Consider the following 21,087-nt stretch of genomic DNA (forward strand, 5'->3'; position numbering starts at 1 on the left):
AGCACTCACCACAACACATACCCCCCAAAATCCATCATCCAGCCCCCCTATCCCTCCCACCCGCCCTCCACTCCCGCAACCCTCTGTTTCCTGAGACCAAGAGTCTCTTATGGTTTATCTTCCCCCTCTGGTTTCATCTTGTTTTATTTTTTCCTCTCTTCCCCTTTGATCCTGTTTTGTTTCTTAAATTCCACATAGGAGTGAGATCATACGATAATTGTCTTTCTCTGACTTATTTCACTTAGTATAATACCCTCTAGTTCCATCCACATCATTGCAAATGGCAAGATTTCTTTTTTTTTTTTTTTGATGGCTGAGTAATATTCCATGGTATACATATACCACACCTTCTGAATCCATTCATCTGTTGATGGACATCTGGGCTCTTTCCATAGTTTGGCTATTGTGGACATTGCTGTTATAAACATTGGGGTGCAGGTGCACCTTTGGATTACCACATTTGTATCTTTGGGGTAAATACCCAGTAGTGCAATTGCTAGGCCATAGGGTAGCTCTATTTTCAACTTTTTGAGGAACCTCCATACTGTTTTCCAGACTGGCTGCACCAGTTTGCAGTCCCACCAACAGTGTAAGAGGGTTCCCCTTTCTCTGCATCCTTACCAACATCTGTCATTTCCTGACTTGTTAATTTTAGCCATTCTGACTGGTGTGAGGGGGTATCTCATTGTGGTTTTGATTTGTATTTCCCTGATGCCGAGTGATGTTGAGCACCTTTTCATGTGACTGTTGGTCATTTGGATGTCTTATTTGCAGAAATGTCTGTTCATGTCTTCTGTCCATTTCTTGATTGGATTATTTGTTCTTTGGGTATTGAGCTAAAGTTCTTTATAAATTTTGGATACTAGCTCTTTATCTGATATGCCATTTGCACATATCTTCTCCCATTCCGTAGGTTTCCTTTTAGTTTTGTTGACTGTTACCTTTGCTGTGCAGAAGCTTTTTATCTTCATGAAGTCCCAATAGCCCAACAGTTCATTTTTGCCTTTGCTTCCCTTGCCTTTGGTGATGTTTCCAGGAAGAAGTTACTGTGACTGAGGTCGAACAGGTTGCTGCCTGTGTTCTCCTCAAGGACTTTGATGGATTCCTGTCTCACATTTAAGTGTTTCATCCATTTTGAGTCTATTTTTGTGTATGGTGTCAGGAAATGGTCCAGTTTCATTCTTCTGCATGTGGCTGTCCAATTTTCCCAATATCATTTGTTGAAGAGACTTTTTTCCAGTGGATATTCTTTCCTGCCTTGTCGAAGATGAGCTGACCATAGAGTTGAGGGGCCATTTCTGAGGTTCTCTATTCTGTTCCACTGATGTGTCTGTTTTTATGCCAGTGCCATGTTGACTTGATGATTACAGCTTTGTAATAGAGCTTGAAGTCCAGAATTGTGATGCCACCGGCTGTGGTTTTCTTTTTCACCATTCCTTTGGCTATTTGGGATCTTTTCTGGTTCCATACAAATCTTAGGATTATTTGTTCCAGCTCTGTGAAAAGAATTGATGGTATTTTGATAGGGATTGACTGAATGAATAGATTGCTCTAGGTAGCATAGACATTTTTGTGTGTGTGTGTAATTTTCAAAATATTTTTTATTATAATCTTTTTTTATTATGTTCAGTTAGCCAACATATAGTACATCATTAGTACTGTGTTGAACAGCAGTGGTGATAGTGGACATCCCTGCTGTGTTCCTGACCTTAGGGGAAAAGCTGTCGGTTTTTCCCCATTGACAAGAATATTCGCTGTGGGTTTTTCATAGATGGCTTTTAAGAAAGGATGCTGTACTTTGTCAAATGCTTTTTCTGCACCTATTGAGAGGATGATATGGTTCTTGTCCTTTCTTTTATTAATGTAGTGTATCACATTGATTGATTTGCAGATGTTGACCCAACCTTGCAGCCCAGGAATAAATCGCACTTGGTCGTGGTGAATAATCCTTATAATGTACTATTGGATCCTACTGGCTAGTATTTTGGTGAGAATTTTTGCATCCATGTTCATCAGGGATATTGGTCTATAATTCTCCTTTTTGGTGGGGCCTTTGTCTGGTTTGGGGATCAAGGTAATGCTGGCCTTATAAAATGAGTTTGGAAGTTTTCTTTCCATTTCTATTTTTTGAAACAGTATCAGAAGAAAAGGTATTATTAATTCTTCTTTAAATGTTTGGTAGAATTCCCCTGGGAAGCCATCTGGCCCTGGGCTCTTGTTTGTTGGGAGATTTTTGATTACTGCTTCAGTATCCTTGCTGGTTACTGGTGGACAAAACAGACTTTAAAACAAAGACTGAAACAAGAGACAAAGGACACTATATAATCATAAAGGGAACTATTCAACAAGAAGATATAACAATTGTACATATTTATGCACCCAACATGGGAGCACCCAAATACATACAGCAGCTAATAACAAAATAATCAATAGCAATACAACATAGTAGGGGACTTTAACACCCCACTTACATCAAGGATAGATCATCCAAACACAAAATCAACAAGGAAACAATGGCTTTGAATTACACATTGGATCAGATGGAGCCAACAAGATATATTCAAACATTCCATCTTAAACCAGCAGAATATACATTCTTTTCAAGTGCAAACACAGCACTCTCCAGTACAGATCACATGTTAGGCCACAGAATAAATCTCAACAAATTCAAAAAGATCAAAGTCATGTCCTACATCTTTCCTGACCAAAACATTATGAAACTAGCAGTCAACCACAAGAAAAAATCTGGAAAGAACACAAATACATGGAGGTTAAACATCATGCTACTAAACAATCAACGTGTCTACCAAGAAATCAGAGGAAATCAAAAAATGTGTAGAGACAAATGAAAATGAAAACACAATGGTCCAAAATCTTTGGGATGCTAAGAGGGAAGTTTTTAGCAATACAGGCCTACTTCCAGATGCACAAGAAATCTCAGACAACCTAACCTTACACCTAAAGAAGCTAGAAAAATAACGACAAACAAAGCCTAAAGTCAGCAGAAGGAAGGAAATGATAAAGATTAGAGGAGAAATAAATGAAATAGAAACTTTTCCCCTAAGATCAGGAAAAAGACAAGGATGTCCACTCTCACCACTTGTATTCAACATAGTTGGAAAGTCCTAGTTGTAACAATCAGACGAGAGAAAGAAATAAAAGGCATCGCCATTGGTAAGGAAGTAAAACATTCACTATTTGCAGATGACATGATACTATATTTAGAAAACCCCAAATACTTCACAAAAAAAACCTACTAGAACCGATAAATGAATTCAGTAAAGTCACAGGGTACAATAAAATCAATATACAAATAAAACTCAATATACAGAAATCCATTGCATTTCTATACACTAATAATGAAGTAGCAGAAAGAGAAACTAAGAAAACAATCCCATTTACAATTGCACCAAAAATAGTAAGACATCTTAGGAATAAACTTAACCAAGGAGGTGAAAGACGTGTACTCTAAGAAGTATAAAATACTGATAAAAGAAACTGAAGATGACACAAACAAATAGAAAGGTAGTTCATGCTCATGAATTGGAAGGAAATATATTGTTAAAATGTCCACACTACCCAAAGCAATCTATAGATTTAATGCAATCCCTATGAAATATTAACAGCATTTTCCACAGAGCTAGAAAAATAATCCTAAAATTTGTATGGAACCAGGGGTGCCTGGGTGGCTCAGTCGGTTAAGCACCTGCCTTCAGCTCAGGTCACAATCCTGGAGTCCCAGAATCGAGCCCCTCATTGAGCTCCCTGCTCAGCAGGAAGTCGGCTTCTCCCTCTGCCCCTCACTCCACTCCTGCTCTCTCTCTCTTTCCCTCTCTTGCTCTCAAATAAATAAAATCTTTATAAAAAAAATTTGTAGGGAACCCAAAAGATCCCAAATACCCAAAGCAATCTTGGACAAGAAGAACGAAACTGAGAGTATCACAATCCCAGGTTTCAAGATATACTATTAAGCTACAGCAATTAAAACAGTATGGTGCTGGCACAAAAACAGACACAATGATCAACAGAACAGAATATAGAGCCCAGAAATAAACCAATGATTAATCTTTGACAAAGGAGGCAAGAACATGCAATGGGAGAAAGACAGTCTCTTCAACAAATGGTGTTGGGAGAACTGGACCACTTTCTTACACTATACACAAAAAATAAACTCCCAAAATGGATTAAAGACCTAAATGTGAAACCTGAAACCATAAAAATCCTTGGCAAGAGCATAGGCAGTGATTTCTCTAACATCAGCCGCAGAAACATTTTTCTAGAGATGTCTCCTGAGGCAAGGGAAACTAAAGCAAAAATAAACTATTGGAACTATACAAAAAATAAAAAGCTTCTGCAGAGTAAAGGAAACAGTCAACAAAACCAAAAGACAACCTACTGAATAGAAGATATTTGAAAATGACATATCCAGTAAAGGGTCAGTATCCAAAATATATAAAGAACTTACACAACTCAAATCCAAAAAACCCCTAAAAGGGACAGAAGATATGAACAGACATTTCTCCAAAGAAGACATCCAGATGGCCAACAGACACATGAAAAGATCCTCAACAGCACTCATCATCAGTAACATGCAAATCAAAACCACAATGAGATATCACCTCATATCTGTCAGAAGTGCTAAAATCAAAAACACCAGAAACAACAAATGCTGGTGAGGAATAGAGAAAAAGGGATCCTTGTGTACTATTTTTGGCAGAGATGCAAACTGGTACAGCCACTGTGTAAAACAGTATGAAGGGTCCTCGAAAAAATAAAAAACAGAACTACTCTACATTCCAGCAATTCCATTACTGGGTATTTGCCCAAAGAGTATGAAACACCGATTCCAAAAGATGAATGTACCCCTATTTTTACTGCAGCATTATTTACAATAGCCAAGTAGTGAAAGCAACCCAAATGTCCACTGATAAATGGATGAAGAGGTGATATATATATTATATATAATATTCCATTATAGATATGTTATATATATCCATTATATATATATATCATATGTGAAATCACTCATATGTGGAATTTAAGAAACAAAACAAAGAAAAAAAGAGACAAACCATAAAAACAGACTCAACTATTGAGAATAAGCAGATGATTACTAGAAGGGAGGTGGATGGGGGGATGGGTAAAATACCTGAGGGAGATTAAGAGTACACTCATCATGATGAACACCGAATAATGTGAATTGTTGAATCACTACATTGTACACCTGAAACTAATAGCAACATGTATGTTAACTATACTGGAATTAAAAGTAAAAAAAAAAAAAATCTGCCAGTACATTAAAAAGTTAAAAAAAAGTGTAACATTTTATGTATTTGCCCAAATATACCCGAAGCATTATTATTTCAATATGCACTAAGTGTAAAGTTTGAAGATAATTTTATATTTTTTATAAATCTTCCAAATTGGTGTTTATTTTATATTTATAGCACATCTCAATTTGAAAGCTAAATTGATTAGAAACAATTGATTTACAATCACATTTCATAAAATGTAAGTTGAAAAAGTAGATATGCACAATCAAGCTATTATTCCAAACATACTTAAGTTTTCCAGTAACTCAACTGAGTATCAGTTTTGAAAGTTGATTTAAAAATAAGGTTTAAAACTCAGTTCCTCAGTTGCACAAGCCGCATTTCAAGGGCTCCATAACCATATGTGGTTAGTGGCTACCATATTGGACATTGGACAATGCAAAGTCTAGAAGGTCCTTCTAAGAGTTAAACTGCCACATTCTCCAGTACAGATCATGTGTTATACCATAAAACAAGTCTGAATAAATGTAAGAGATCTGAAATTATATCAAGCATTATTCCTGACCACAATAATATGAAACTAGAAATCAATTACAAGATTAAAACTGGAAAATTCACAAATATGGACATTAAACAACATGCTACTACTGAACAACCAATGGCTCAAGGAAGAAATAAAAAAACTAAGTATCTTGAGACAAATGAAAATGGAAATACTACATACCAAAATATATGAGATATAGCAAAAGCAGTTCAAGAGGGAACTTTACAGTGATAAATGCATACATCATGAAACAAGAAAGATCTCACATAACCTAACTTTATACCTCAAGGAACTAGAAAAAGAAGAACAAAGCCCAAAGTTAGTAGAAGGAAGAAAATAACAAAGATCAGGGCAGAAATAGTTATCTTAGACAACAGAAAAGATCAATGAAACTAAAAGCTGATTTTTTGAAAAGATAAAAAAAAAAATAGACAAACCTTTAGCTAGACTCACCAAGAGAAAGAGGATTCAAATAAGTAGAATCATCAATGAAAGAGATATTACAACTGATACCACAGAAATACAAAGATAAGAAACTAATATGAACCATTATATGTCAATGAAATGAACCTGGAAGAAATGGATCAATTCCTAGAAACATACAATCTCCCAAGACTGAATGATGATGAAACAGAAAATCTGAACAGACTGATTACTAGTGAGGACACTAAGTCAGTAATCAAAAGCCTCCAAAACACCAAAAATCCAAGAACAGATGGCTTCACATTTAAAGACTATCAATCCTTCTCAAACTCTCCCCAAAAAGAGGACAGGAACTCTTCCAAATCCATTTTATAGCCAGCATTACCCTGATACCAAAACCAGGTAAGGACACAAGAAAATTATAGGCCAATATCCCTGATGAACATAGACATAAAAGTCCTCAATAAAACATTAGCAAACCCAATTCAACAATACATTAAAGGGATCATACACTACAATCAAATAGGATTTACTCCAGGGATGCAAGGATGGTTCAACACCCACCAATCAATACAATATACCACATTAATAAAATGAAGAATAAGAATCATATAATTATCTCAATTGATACAGAAAATGCATGTGACAAAATTTATTTATTTGAAAGAGGGGGGAAGGGCAGAGGGAGAGAGAAACCAAGCAGACTCCGTGCCAAGCACAGAGCCCAATGTAGGGCTTGATCCCATGACCCTGAGATCACAACCTGAGCCAAACCCAAGAGTCAGACGCTTAACCAACTGTGCCGCCCAGGTGCCTCAACAGCTGTTTTTATATGATAAAAACTCCCAGTAAAGTGGGCATAGAGGTAAGGTATCTCACATAATAAAAGCTATATATGACAAGACTCACAGCTAATAACATACTCAACAGTGAAAAGATGAAAGCTTTTCCTCTAAGATCACGAACAAAATAAGGATGCCCACTCTTGCCAATTCTATTCAAAACAGTATTTTAAGTCCTAATAAGAGCAATTTGGCAGGAAAAATAAATAAAAAGGACTCAAATCAGAAAGAAGTAAAACTGTGAGTATTTACAGATTACATGATAGTATATATAGAACCTTATAGGCAGGCTCAACAACAATAATAAAACCCTGTTAGAACTATTAAGTTCAGTAGAGTACAGTAATAACAATAGTATGGTATTGATCTAAAAATAGATACATAGTTCACTAGAACAGAATAGAGCCCAGAAATAAAATCACACAAATTTGGTCCATTAATGTACAACAAAGGAGTGAGGAGTATAGAATGGGCAAAGGACAGTCTCTTCAAAAAATGGTGTTGGGAAAACTGGACAGCCACATGCTTCTGTATAACAAAGGAAAACAACATAAAGGTCGCCTCCTGGAGAAAATATTTGCAAATCATGTATCTGATAATAGGTTAATATCCAAAATACAATCTTGCATAAAGAACTCATACAACTCAATAGCTAAACAAACAAACAAACAAACAAACAAAACCAATCTGTTTAAAAAATAGGCAGAGGATCTGAACATTTTTCCAAAGAAAATATACAAATGGACAACAGGTCCATGAAAAGGTGCTCAACATCACTAGTCACCAGAAAAATACAAACCACAATGAGGTATCACCTCACACCTGTCAGAATGGCTATCATCAAGAAGACAAGAGATAACAAGTGTTGGTAAGGACGTAGAGAAAAGGGAATCCTTGCATACTATTGATGGGAGTATAAACTGGTATGTCTACTACTGAAAACAGTATGGAAGTTCCTCAAAAAGTTAAATTAAAAATAGCATAAAAAAGAAGGAAATCTTGCCACTTGTAACAACATGGGTTGACTTTGAAGGCATTATGCTAAGTGAAATAAATCAAACAGAAAGATAAATAACGTGTGATTTCCACTTATATGTGGAATCTAAACAAACAAACGAAACCAAACTCAGAACAGATTCGTGGCTGCCAGAGGAGGGTGGTGAGGAGTGGGGAAATTGGGTGAAGTGCGTCAAAAGGTACAAACTTCAGTTATAAAATAAATAAGTCCCGCAGGGGTAATGTATAGCATGGTGACTATAGTTAATAATACTGAATTATATTTGAAAGTTGCTAACAGAATAGACCTTAAAAGTCTGCATTGCAAGAAAGACAATTTGTAACTGTTTGGCACTAGACTTATCGTGGTGATCATTTCACAATACAAATATTGAATCATTATATATAGATACTGAATCATTATGTTGTACATCTGAAAACTAACATGTTGTATGTTAATTATATCTCAATTAAAAAAAAAGTTAACCTGCCTATCTGTGTAAGGAAAGAAGAGGATTATACAATACCTAAACATCCTCTGTTGAAATTTTTTTTTGATAATTTTCTCCTTAATAAGTATGCTTAATTGCTCTTTTCATATATTTCCATGAAATATTAGGGAAAAATTTGTCAAGGGTCCCAGATAAAGCATAAGAAAATTTATGACTAGATACACTCATGGGTCTTTAACTTCTGTCCCGAAGTATTAAAAGGAGTCAGACATCACCTAGTGGTCAGCTAATATATTACCAATAAAACCTATTTTGTTCTTACTCATGGAATAGGCTAAATACCAGTTGCAGAATTCATATGACTACTCAGCCATTTAAAGCATCTCATCTTCAGATAGAGGTCTGAAACAACCATGGTAATACCTGACAGTATATTAAATGGGGAATAAAGGAAGGATGAAAACTGGTCACTAGCTTTGTGCCTAAAATTTCTACTTAATTGCAGTGAAATTTTGGCAGATTCTAAGATAGTAAACTTCATATGTGGGTTTGGAGTATAGGACAGTTTTTCAGGTATCACAAAGAATAAGAAGACTAGAAAGGTGGAGATGAGAATGGCAAGTATTCCTCATTGAAGAATGAATATAATTAAAGGTATTACTAGTGTATCTGGGGAGAAATGAATAGTTCAGTTGCAATTAGTTACAAGGCATCTAGTTAAGACTGAAAAGCTAGTTTGGGGTCATATAATATAAAGGTGTTTAATGTTCATTCTGTAGTCAAATTTAGAAACCAGTGGCGGTTTCATACAGATGAGTAAAATCATCAGAGGAACACATCAAGAGGAACATAAGAATGCTTAAAGTGGAATGGATCAGAATAAGGAGGGTCTCGGGGTGCCTGGGTGGCTCAGTCATTAAGCGTCTGCCTTCTGCTCAGGTCATGATCCCAGGGTCCTCGGACTGAGCCCCACACTGGGCTCCCTTCTCCACGGGAAGCCTGCTTCTCCCTCTCCCACACCCCCTGCTTGTGTTCCCTCTCTCACTGTGTCTATCTCTGTGAAAAAATAAATAAAATCTTTTTTTTTTTTAAAGATTTTATTTATTTATTTGAGAGAGAGAATGAGATAGAGAGAGAGCATGAGAAGGGGGAGGGTCAGAAGGAGAAGCAGACTCCCTGCTGAGCAGGGAGCCCAATGTGGGACTCGATCCCGGGACTCCAGGATCATGACCTGAGCCGAAGGCAGTCGCTTAACCAACTGAGCCACCCAGGAGCCCAAAATAAATAAAATCTTAAAAAAAAAAAAAAAAAAAAAAGAATAGGAGGGTCTCAAGTCGGACCAGTTAAATGTTAAAAAGAGCTCAGATTAAAGGCAGTAAGTACTGGTTTATGAGGTGGAAATAGAGAAGAAGACATATTGGAAGTAAAACTCAAAGAACATAGCAACTCCTTGGCTGCAGGACACGGAGAAGTCATCAAAAATATTTAAGAATTATAGGAGGCCAGGACTAGACATACATATTTGAGTCATTTGCAGAGAGACCAAAACTGAAATCACCATAGTAAATGTTCAGTCAGATAAAGAAGTAGTAGAACATCCTGGTTTCTCCCCCATCAAGACTTTGGGAAGGATGCAACCATTTTAGCGGTCATTGGTTCCTCTGACAGGGCCAACAACAGAGATAGAGGAGAAGCTAGATGCTAGGCACAACTGAGGCACTGGTTCTCCCCTGGGGGTGATTCCCCTAGGCCCAGGGAAGACATACCTAGATGCTTTTGGTTGTCACATGGGGGTGGGAGAAAGGGTGCTACTAGCATCCAGTGGGGGAGAGGTTAAGGGTCCTGTTCAGCAGTTTACAATGCGCAGCCCTACCCCTGACACAGACTTATCCAAGCCCAAAATGTTAATAGTGCTAAACCAGAGAAACCCTGGTTTAAGATGTAAATGGGTAGTGGGAAATTAAGACAAAAAGGAATAACAGAGACCACAGAGATGGCAGGAGACCTCCACAATAAATCTGCTGAATACAAGAGAACTAAGAACAGAGATGAGTTTGTTTTGGTAATAAGAGAGATCTTTTCCTGAGGCTGAAGAGAAGAATGGCAAAGCCAGGGTTTCTTAGTAAAAAGACAAGGCGTTGAATGTTTGTTCAAATTTTTTGTTTTAGTCCCAGCTCTTATTTGGGCAAGATACTTGAACCACCTGAGCTCTAGTTTATGCACATAGACTAATACTCAAAAATCTCTTCTAGCACTGATATTCCATAACCTCTCTTCTCAATAGGAGGTAACACTGCTGCTAGTGAGGGAGCAATGGTGGGAAATATTAAGAATGGAAACTGTTGTGAAGAGAACAAGCCACACAGTCCTACTCCTTCTTAAGCTTTCATTTCAACATTTTAGTTTCTGCTACATGCTAGGCATTAGAAATAAACAAAGTAGACATGTCACTTTTACCTATGGCACAAACTGCAACAGTATGACATATACTAGATGTTTTGCTGCTTATTTTACCCTTTTGGAAATTTTCTTATTCTTTTCAAACTTTATTTTGGGTCAGTCAAAATTACAAAGAGTCTTGATAAGTTAGAAACAAAGATTATAGTTAAAGCCAAATATTTAAGAAATTCTGTGGCACTATTCTTTCCATCGTAAAGGAGATGGGCAACACTTTTGTTATTAAAGCAAAAACCGGTAAAATAAAAAATTAATGTTGGATATCAGAAAAAAACACTTTTTAAAAAGATTTTATTTATTTGAAAGAGAAACAGAGAAAAGTGCACACAAGAGCACAAGTGGGGGAACAGAGGCAGAGGGAGAAGCAGACTCCCCGCTGAGCAGGGAGCCCGACGCGGGACTTAATCCCAGGATGCTGGGATCATGACCTGAGTCCTAGGCAGATGCTTAACCGACTGAGCCACCCAGGTGCCCCAGAAAAGGCACTTTTTAATATGATTCTTATGAATAACAAAATACCCAAATTCAACATAATTTTTTTTTTTTTTAAGATCTTATTTATTTATTTGAGAGAGAGAAGGAGAGACAGAGAGCACGAGAGGGAAGAGGGTCAGAGGGAGAAGCAGACACCCTGCTGAGCAGGGAGCCCGATGCGGGACTCGATCCCGGGACTCCAGGATCTTGACCTGAGCCGAAGCTTAACCAACTGAGCCACCCAGGCGCCCCAACATAATTTTTGATGACAATAATTATTAGTACATTATCTAAGAAAATTAAAAATTCTAAGAAAACACAAGGACCAAATCAGTATGCTCCTTATGGTGAAAATGGTACATATTCCTAAGTGTGCCCAAACACTTTGGAATAGTAAAAGTTGTCCTCTGAAGTACTTCCAAGGAAAAAAGAAAGGAAGGAAGGAAGAGAGGGAAGATGGAAGAGAGGAAGGGAGGGAGAGAAAAGGGAAGGATATATAAACATCTCCTTCACAGTAAGTTTCTGAGAATGACTCAAATGCCTAGAAGAATGCCTGATATATCTAGTGCATCCCAAACATCTATAATATTTGTTGAAAGAATGATCAATGTGTAGTTTGAGAGTAAGTGCACAAAAGACTCCATTAGGAAATCCCCCATAACAAATTCTAGAAGACAGCTTTATGACATGCTTTAAAATCAGGATAGCTGGCACATACCAGCATTACAGAACTTACAATTAAACATAAGCATGGGAACTGATGGTAGAAGGGAGAGGGAAGATGTTGCTCACAAGTAACATTTTTTTTTTAAATAGGCCAAAAAAAATATTTCTTTATTAAATAGGCTTAGAGATCCAAAATCTCATTTAGGTTAAGCCTTAAAATACCCCTTGTGCCACCTCCATATTCAATTTTAAATCCCTTCAAGATCTGTGAGGAAAAAATAACATCACTCTTACCTTCTGCACAGGTACTTGACATTCAGATTCTAACACCACTGTGTCATTATCACCAGACTGATGCGTCACAGTTAGGCCGTTCAAATGTTGTTCAGAATCACCTAGATGCACACATTTTTAGAACAGTATAATCAATATATTCATATTGTTTGTCCATAATTTGACCTTTTCTCCCATCCTGCCCCCACCCCCAGGTCAGAAACTATGAAAACAAAATGATTAATTTTTTTATGTTGTTTTAACTTTGGAATATTCTTAGTTGAAGAACTGTTATACTGTAAAATAAACATTTTTCACTTGAAATTTATGTCCTCTTGTTTTGTCTACATTAAGGATAGTTCACACTGTGGTTCACCCACCAAAATCTGTTTCATCTGTCCCCATGGTATAGCAGTCCTCTACTGTGCAAACTGACCTCAGCTCCAGAGATGGGTTTTCATTAGGCTACCCCAACACCAGTGAGTCATTTAGGAAAGAGCAGGCCTAAGCCAATGCAGGGCTCTTAGGGAAAGATACTTTTTGGTGAAACTGAAAACAAAATACAAAGAATGGAAGAACTAAGACATTAAATATCTACAATAGCTAGTGAGGAGAAAAGAGCATAAAATGTAAAAGGTTGGCTTGACTCGGGGGTGAAAAGAACAAACTATGCAATCCTATTAGCTGTTAAACTTTCATACCAATATTTCATTTATTATTGGTAAAGATAACTACAGAAAAAGAGCTTAAGCCTTGGTCAAACCATGCCTAAATGACTGACCTACCTTTGGACTAGTGATTGTATATGCTAACAAAATAACTTATACCGTTCAAGCCATCTTGAACTGACTTTTCTGTCATACACAACCATGAACATCCTGATACATGAACTTACTTGGCTCATTTCTCTTTCAATTCTAATTCTTTTCTACAGGCCCTAACAAGTAGCAAAAGGACAGAGGAGACAAATGAAAACTAAGCTGCTATCTTTATTAACTGATTCAAGCTCACAGAAATCTAGCCACTTACATATTGTAGGAACTTAGATTTAAACTTCTACTACCCATCAATCCCTTGACTGATTCTCTGGTCAAATCCTACTAGTTGAAGTTGAAGCTTGAAGAAGAGAGGAACATTAAGGGATGGGAGTGAGCGTAGAAGGGCGAGAGAAAAGCTATAATGGAGGCATGAATGAAAGAACAAAGATTAAATTTGTATGTCCCTACATAGCCCAATGTACTTATGTTTTCTCAGTTCAACAAGGAATGGAAAAATAGGGAGTTAAGCTTTAAGTTTAGAACTACATCCCTTTTGGGACGCCTGGGTGGCTCAGTCGGTTAAGCGTCTGCCTTCGGCTCAGGTCATGATCCCAAGGTCCTGGGATCGAGTCCCGCATCGGGCTCCCTGCTCCACGGGGAGCCTGCTTCTCCCTCTGCCTCTGTCTCTCTCTCTGTCTCTCATGAATAAATAAATAAAAATCTTAAAAAAAAAAAGAACTACATCCCTTTTGTGCTTCAGGCCAGATATTATCTAAGAAGTAGAAACAGTATGTATGTCAAGAGAAGTAAATTCTAAATGACTCTGTTTGCTGAGCTAAGTGGTGCAGTGCTATTATCAAGAGTTAAAGAGGAATAGCATGGCCGTCACCCGGTCACAGCCTCCATGCCTGCTCCATGCAGACATGACAAAAATGTCCAGCCCTACTGAGACTGAGCAGTGCATCGACTTTCTGATTACTGTTTTCCAGAAGTGTGCTGGATAGGAGGGTAATAACTGCATTCTCCAAGACAGAGTTCCTAATCTTCATGAACACAGAACTGGCTGCCCTCACAGAGAACCAGAAGGACCCTGGCATCCTTCACTGCATGATGGAAAAACTGGACCTCAACTCTGATGGCCAGCTAGATTTCCAGGAATTTCTTAATCTTACTGGTGGCATGGCCACAGCTTGCCATGACTCCTTTACAAGGTCTACCCATTCCTAGAAGTGAATCTGAGGGGCTCTTGAGCCTGGCCTCCAAGACAACCCCTTTCCTTCAAAGCAGCCTCCCAGTCATCATCTCCTCCTCACATCCTACACATACCAAGCCCAGTGTCCACTGCCACATGCAGGCCAGTCCTGCTGGTAGTTAATAAAGCAACAGTGTTTTCTAAAGCAAAAGAGAATTAAAGAGGAAAGATTAAAATGTGGGGATTAAAATAGGGAAATTCAGTTTTGGCATGCTGTGTTTGACATGCCTATGTGATGTTTAAGAAAAGATGTTCAGTAGAGTTGTATGAATATGCATGGGGCCTGGATGCTTGATTTGTAAAAATGAGACTAGGAGTCACAGACACCAAGATCACTCAGGCAGAATGTACAGATCCAACCTTTATAATAAGTAGAAAATAATCAATGTATGGCAGACCTGGGTAAATGGGAAGGCTGTTCCAAGCCTACAAGCCTACTGCTATAAAGTTGAGGGGATCACTACTAGCTTAGTAAACCTAGGCTTTGGAACATGGCTAGAATACCATAAAGTAAAAAGAGAAAGGCTTAAGGATGCAACTTAGATTATTTTCAGCATTTAAAGACAGGCAGATACAGAGATATCTGTAAGGAACATTCAAAGAGATGGGATGGTGAAGAAAAGAGTGTCACAGAAGCTTAAGTATGTCAAGGGTCCAGCTCTCTGAAAACATTTTTATGGGGATGACCCTCTGGTACCGCAAAACACTACAAAACTTCTTTCCTCAGACTTCTGTTTTTCGACCTGCACTAGTATCTAGCCCATATTCTCTGAGCCACTGAAGCTTATAATCCTTTGTTATTAAAATCTAGCATATATTCATCTTTTGCAGACCCTCTCATTCTACCCTTGTCATTTTTTTTAACCTTTCGCTTTTCTTTTTTTCCATTACTTCATTTTTTTTCCCTACTACTGGAAAAGCCCAGTTGGTCTCTTCTTTCTCCGGTCCTTACGGCCCATTCTTCCAACTGGCCTGTATAATATTGGCAGATTAATTACCTTGAAGCATACCCTTTGCTCAAAAAAAACCTTCACTGGCTCCCCAGTGACTATACCATCATCATTAAGTCCAAAGTCTATAGATATCAAGGTTCTTTATGGTCTGAACCTGGTCTACCTTTCCAAATTCATTCCCCCATATTCCTATTTATCCAACCAAAGCTTTAATCACATCCAATTAGTGATTGCCTAAATACCTTCATGCATGTTGTTTCCTCCATCCAAAATGCCTTTCAGTCCTAGATATACATAGATAAGTCTTACTTCTTCCTCCAATATCCAGCTCAAATGATACTTAATCTGTAAAATACACATCTGCCAAAGAGATCAGGTAATTTTGCCTTCCTCACCTCTTTAAATTTTGATTTAATTCTTTTAGGGAACATTATTTTTATTTTGTATACCAGTTGTTTATTTCTCCTACTAGATGGCAAACTCTTTGATTTATCTTTTCATTTGCCATGTTAATTCACAATCATATGATAGCATAAGCATTTGTTTTTTAAAAATCCTTAATATAACTGAGGGAAGATTTATAATCTGGGAAATGAATTTGGGAAATGGCTAAGTTATAAGGATAAGGCTAGTAATCCTTTGTAACTTAAAACTTCAACTTATTTTAAGGAAAAAATTAGGCATTTTCCAGTTCATGCGGAGATGATGGCAATAGTTTTGAAAAAACTGTTAACACTCAATTCAATTTCTTAAAGCTTTTATGTACTAACATTTTGTCAAACGTTTTTGTATTAAGAAACGTAAGTGAAAAAATCTTTCATTGTTTGAAAGATTTAACTAAACGTTTATTTCCATCAAGATTAAACTCCAGAAAAGTAAACTTCTATATACATGTTAGTTTACACACATTTGCAGTCTCCCTTGGGCACAGTGCCACCTACAGTTGGCAAACGCAAACCACTTGGTTCTGGAAAATTTGGTAAGTGCAATAGAATAGCCACTCTGGCATCATCCAAGCATTCTTTTTATACAATATTCACACAAATTCCTTTTACTCACAATCACATATAAACCAAAATTTAATACAATAAACTTACCGCAACCGAAGACTTAGATATTGAAGCCTGACTTTTCACAGATAGGATGTTTTTTTAAAATAGGAACAAAAGACCATCTTGACTGCATTCTTTGTTTTCTACTGTCTAGTTCTTCAGGGCTATCCCTACCAATCTTCTATGAATTTACTATAATGAAAATAACACCTTTCTCAACTCTGGCTCTTTCTGAGCAACCTTTAAAAATGTCCATATCTCTCTGATTCAAAAACTCCAACATAATGAAATAATGTCTCCCCCTCTTACCAAAAAACCCCCACCAGCCCCCCTCAAGAAAACTATCTTCCTGTTAAAGCCACAGCTATCTTCTTCACCAATAAACTTCTTGAAAAACTGGTTTTACATTCAGATTCCATTACTTCTCAACTTACAAAAATCTGGCATCTAGCCCAATCACAGTGGCCACTAAAAACCTTTTGCAAAAGCAAAAAATCTCATACTGCCAATTTTAATCCTCTCTCCTCACTCCTCATCTTACTTTAATGCATTGCAATATATACTCTTGTGGTACTTGTATACCCTTGTGATTTGATGACATCATCTTTTAACTTAATTTTTTCTATTTTTACTGAGGATTTTGCTTCCTAGAATTTTGTCCTTGACCTTTCTCTTCCTGCTGTATACATTTTCCTGGGTGTTTTCATTCATTCTCTGTTTCAAGTAGCTTCTATATACTGGTAATTCCTAAATTATAGTTCTCATTATACCCTCTCAGTTCTAGAAACCTATTTATAGTTTTCTATTGTTGTCTATTTCCAATTAGATACTCCAGTACCTCACACATGTCCAAAGTGAGCACTGCCTCTTAATGGCAGTCCAACTATTGGATGATACCTTGATGAGACATTCATTCTAACAAAGCCTAACAAATGCACCACAAAAATATTTTTCTAATTTAGCCACATCCTTTCCATACTTACTGCCTTAGTTATGGTCCTTATGATTTCTTTCCTAGACTACAGCACTCAGCTTCCTTACTTGGTCCCAACTGTACCAGAGCATCTTCATCTTAATCTGCCCCCTTTACAGTTAAGCAGTAATCACTTCCTAACATAAAATCTGATTTTGTTATGCTCCTCTTTGAAGCTACTTGTATACAAAATTAAAGACCTAAATGGAACACTTGTAGTCAAGGTAATTCATGACCTAGAATTACTAGATCTTCAGTTATGCTCCTGCATAATTTGAAAACCTTTTTCCACAAAAGGACAGATGTAAATATTTCATACTTTGGATCTTTATTTTTATTCTTGGGATGCCCTCCAGTGTTGCTTTGGGAAGAGCTAAGACTTGAGTTAAATACAGTATGAAATACTCAAACACAGAATAATAGGGAGCTATCACCGGAAGCAATAAAGGAGGCCCAAAACTTCTCTGTTCTTCCTAATCTGTGCTGTAGTAAAACAATTTAGAAATTTCTTCTGCTTTGGAGAAACCCCTGCCATTGGAAGGCCAAATACAAACCAGTGAGCAGCCTAGAGGGAAGGAGAAATGGGTAAGGAATATTCACACCTGCCTCTAGGCTAGACCTGAATAGTATCGCAAGGTTCAGGTACCCCTAGGCTGGGCTCATCAGTATCAGAGAATTATCCTTTGTGCCATGCACCAGCAGGAGAATCAGGATGAGACAGACTTCTGACAAGACTAACAGACAGGATATTTAGTCAAATGAATCTAACAATATAAAAATTTAGCCAGATTTGGAAGATGTTTTGGTAAGTGGGAACCACTGCCAGGCAAGTATTTCTAGCCCAAGTTTCCTTAGCTGTAAACTATTTCTCATGTATATAATTTAATTTCTCTACCTATAAAATCTCTATCTTTTCCATATTCCATCCTAGCTTTCCAACTCTAATAGGCATCATGGAAATTAGAGCAACATTTCCCAAATCTGCTCAGAACTGAGTATGGACTCTGGCAGTGAAAGGTTTTAATATATGGTTTATGTCAATGTATATAATCTACCTGAAAGTAAGTTGCATGTGAACCCCACATATAATTTTCTTATTCAAATGCAATGAATGGGAAGTAATCAGAGGGAGACAAACCATGAGCTCTTCTTAACTACAGGAAACAAACTGAGGGTTGCTGGAGGGGAGGTGGGTGGGGGATGAGGTAATTGGGTGATGGACATTAGGGAGGGCACGTGATGTGATGAGTACTGGGTGTTATACGCAACTGATGAATTATCTGAAACTAATGATGTATTATATGTTGGCTAACTGAATTCTAATAAAATTTAAAAAAAAACAAATGTAATGAGTACCTTTAGGTATAAAGCAGATAATTTCTAACAATGTGCTTCAGTGATTATTTCTAACCTGGAATTTACTAGTTATTTACCAGTCATTTTTTTTACCTGAGGAAGGCAGAATTTGTAAAGGTGAAATGTTTTTCACACTCTGTAAATGTTCTACTGCTTGATGATTAAATGGTAACTGGTGGTGATTTGGTAGTGTTTCACATGAATATGAAGTCTGACAAACAAGGGTGGTTTTTGCAGATGCTTTATCTTGCACAGAAGACTGTATCTATTAAGACAAAGATAAATAAAATTGCGTTTCAGAGTTTTAACCACACAAGAGGTTTAACTAAAAAAATAGAAACATCAGAGGAAAAACATAATACTATCTTCAAAAAATGGTATTACTTGAGTCATATAAACTTAAAAGGTATAATTATCCCATTCTTACAGATGAGAAAACCAAGATGTGGAAAGATTAAGTGACTTGGCCATCCTATAGTTTTAAGTAGAGTTAGCCAAAGCCTATAATCTTAGTCAATAATACATACAGACTTACGCATGTTATCAAATAGTGCTGCTTATTTTCAAATGTTTTCCTGTGAGCTATGGAAAATAAAAACTGAGCTTTTATACCAAATCTAGGGACTGATCCACTTTCTTTTACCCCCTTTTCATTACTGAATTATGGGTATAATGGGAAGGGTGGGTAAAAAAAATCATATGATAGTTGACCTGTGAGACTATCAACAAATTCTGATTAGTTTATTAAGTAAAAACTGTATTATAATAGCTAACATTTATTTAATGCTTATCATGTGTGAGGCACCAGGCTAAACCCTTTATATAGTTCTTCAATTCTCACAATAATCTCATGAGTTTGGTATAACTATCATCCCCATATGAAGTGTGCAACAGGACTTAGATATAATAAAAGCAACTTACCTAGAATCTTACATCTATTCAGTTGTAAGCTAAGTTATAGTACCAAAGCCCAGGTACCTTACCTACTAAGCTTTAAGTTGTAGATAGTACAGAGATGAGTAAGATAGTCTTTCTCCTCCATCTAACAAAGGAGTTAGAGTGAATGAGTAGATCAGGCAAGTGTAATGAATACCTATCTATGCTAGCTTGAATAAAACTAATGCCATAAGAATGTTTATCCCAACAATAATACAGACCCAAGCTCAAAACTTAAAGTCAAATGCTGAGGTTTAAATCAGCAAAAAATCACTTTTTGAAACACAAATACATGCATTTATTCATATTCCTAAAAGATTTCTCTCTTTGATTATCAAAGGGCATTTTGTTCCTCAGTGAGGGACACTGAAAAAATTCTCACCACAAACAGATTATTATGAAAGCATTCTATATGCCATGTATGGAGTATGCTTTCAAAATTCATTGATATATTTTGATTCCTCTAATACCTATGGCAACAGACTATCTGTATTTTGTTCTTACTCAAAGCCTTCAAGAACTCACTCTTGCCTACCATATTAGTTACCACTTCACCTAAGTGTTCAAAGCCCTCCCTATTATATTTCCCAAGCCAACTAATCTCTTACAAATACCCTATGTTGCCATATTTCCTGGAACACCTCCTGTGCTTTTTTGCTTCTCTTCGTGCTACTACCTCTGTTTTAAAAAAGTAAGTCCTCAGGCGCCTGGGTGGCTCAGTTGGTTAAGCAACTGCCTTCAGCTCACGTCATGATCCTAGGGTCCTGGAATGGAGTCCCACATCAGGCTCCCCCTGCTCTGCGGGGAGCCTGCTTCTCCCTCTGCCTCTGCCTGCCACTCCCCCTGCTTAAATAAATATTAAAAAAATAATAAATAAAAATAAAAATAAAAAAATAAGTCCTTAATCTGTGTCAATGTACTAACCATTTCTTCCTTTTCCCTGTAGTTTAAAACCTGTTGTAAGCACTCCCTCCTTCAGGCAGTATGTATGTTCCTTCTTTATTTTCTCAATAAATTATGAATATAGATTATAGCACTAATCATGCAACCCCTTAATCATATGATTTTATTTCTTCTCACAACTGAGAGCTCCCTCAAGACAGGTATTTATGTTGTACACCACTAATCTAGTTACATGATGTTAAATAGTTTGTAATTTAATAAAGGTATATACCTATAATTCTGTATTTGAGAAGGGTACAGAGGATTAAAAATTTAATGAGAATGACAACCTGAATTAGTAACAACAGGTAAAATTACTTCTATCCTTTTCAAAGCATGTCAACTACAAATCATAGAGGTGCTAAAATTAATAGCTGGTAATTAAAAGCTTTATCTTAAACCCTAACTACCATTTTCCTAGTACCTTTAGAAATTCCACCTTACTGTACATAGCCTACATCCTAC

The 21,087-nt window shown here is 36.9% G+C and overlaps 2 protein-coding genes across 2 annotated transcripts in view; one reads left to right on the plus strand and one right to left on the minus strand.

Moving 5' to 3' along the window:
* Positions 1-21,087, minus strand: part of BRDT (bromodomain testis associated) — a 68,193-nt gene that overhangs the window by 12,114 nt on the left and 34,992 nt on the right. Inside the window, exons 13-16 of the mRNA XM_045895391.1 lie at positions 20,648-20,677; positions 19,129-19,142; positions 18,838-19,009; positions 12,422-12,522 (exon numbers count right to left, since the gene is read on the minus strand). Coding sequence (XP_045751347.1) covers positions 12,422-12,522; positions 18,838-19,009; positions 19,129-19,142; positions 20,648-20,677 — 317 coding nt within the window. The remainder of the gene's footprint in view (positions 1-12,421; positions 12,523-18,837; positions 19,010-19,128; positions 19,143-20,647; positions 20,678-21,087) is intronic.
* LOC123858510 (protein S100-A11-like) lies at positions 14,082-14,385 on the plus strand. Its single transcript, XM_045895543.1, is given in 2 exon segments — positions 14,082-14,173; positions 14,175-14,385. Coding segments are annotated over 2 exon segments (303 nt in total).

The sequence above is a fragment of the Mirounga angustirostris genome, unplaced genomic scaffold (genome assembly GCF_029215605.1).
Source record: "Mirounga angustirostris isolate CCGP_5_RB_7025 unplaced genomic scaffold, mMirAng1.0.hap1 SCAF_4, whole genome shotgun sequence".
NCBI lineage: Eukaryota > Metazoa > Chordata > Mammalia > Carnivora > Phocidae > Mirounga > Mirounga angustirostris.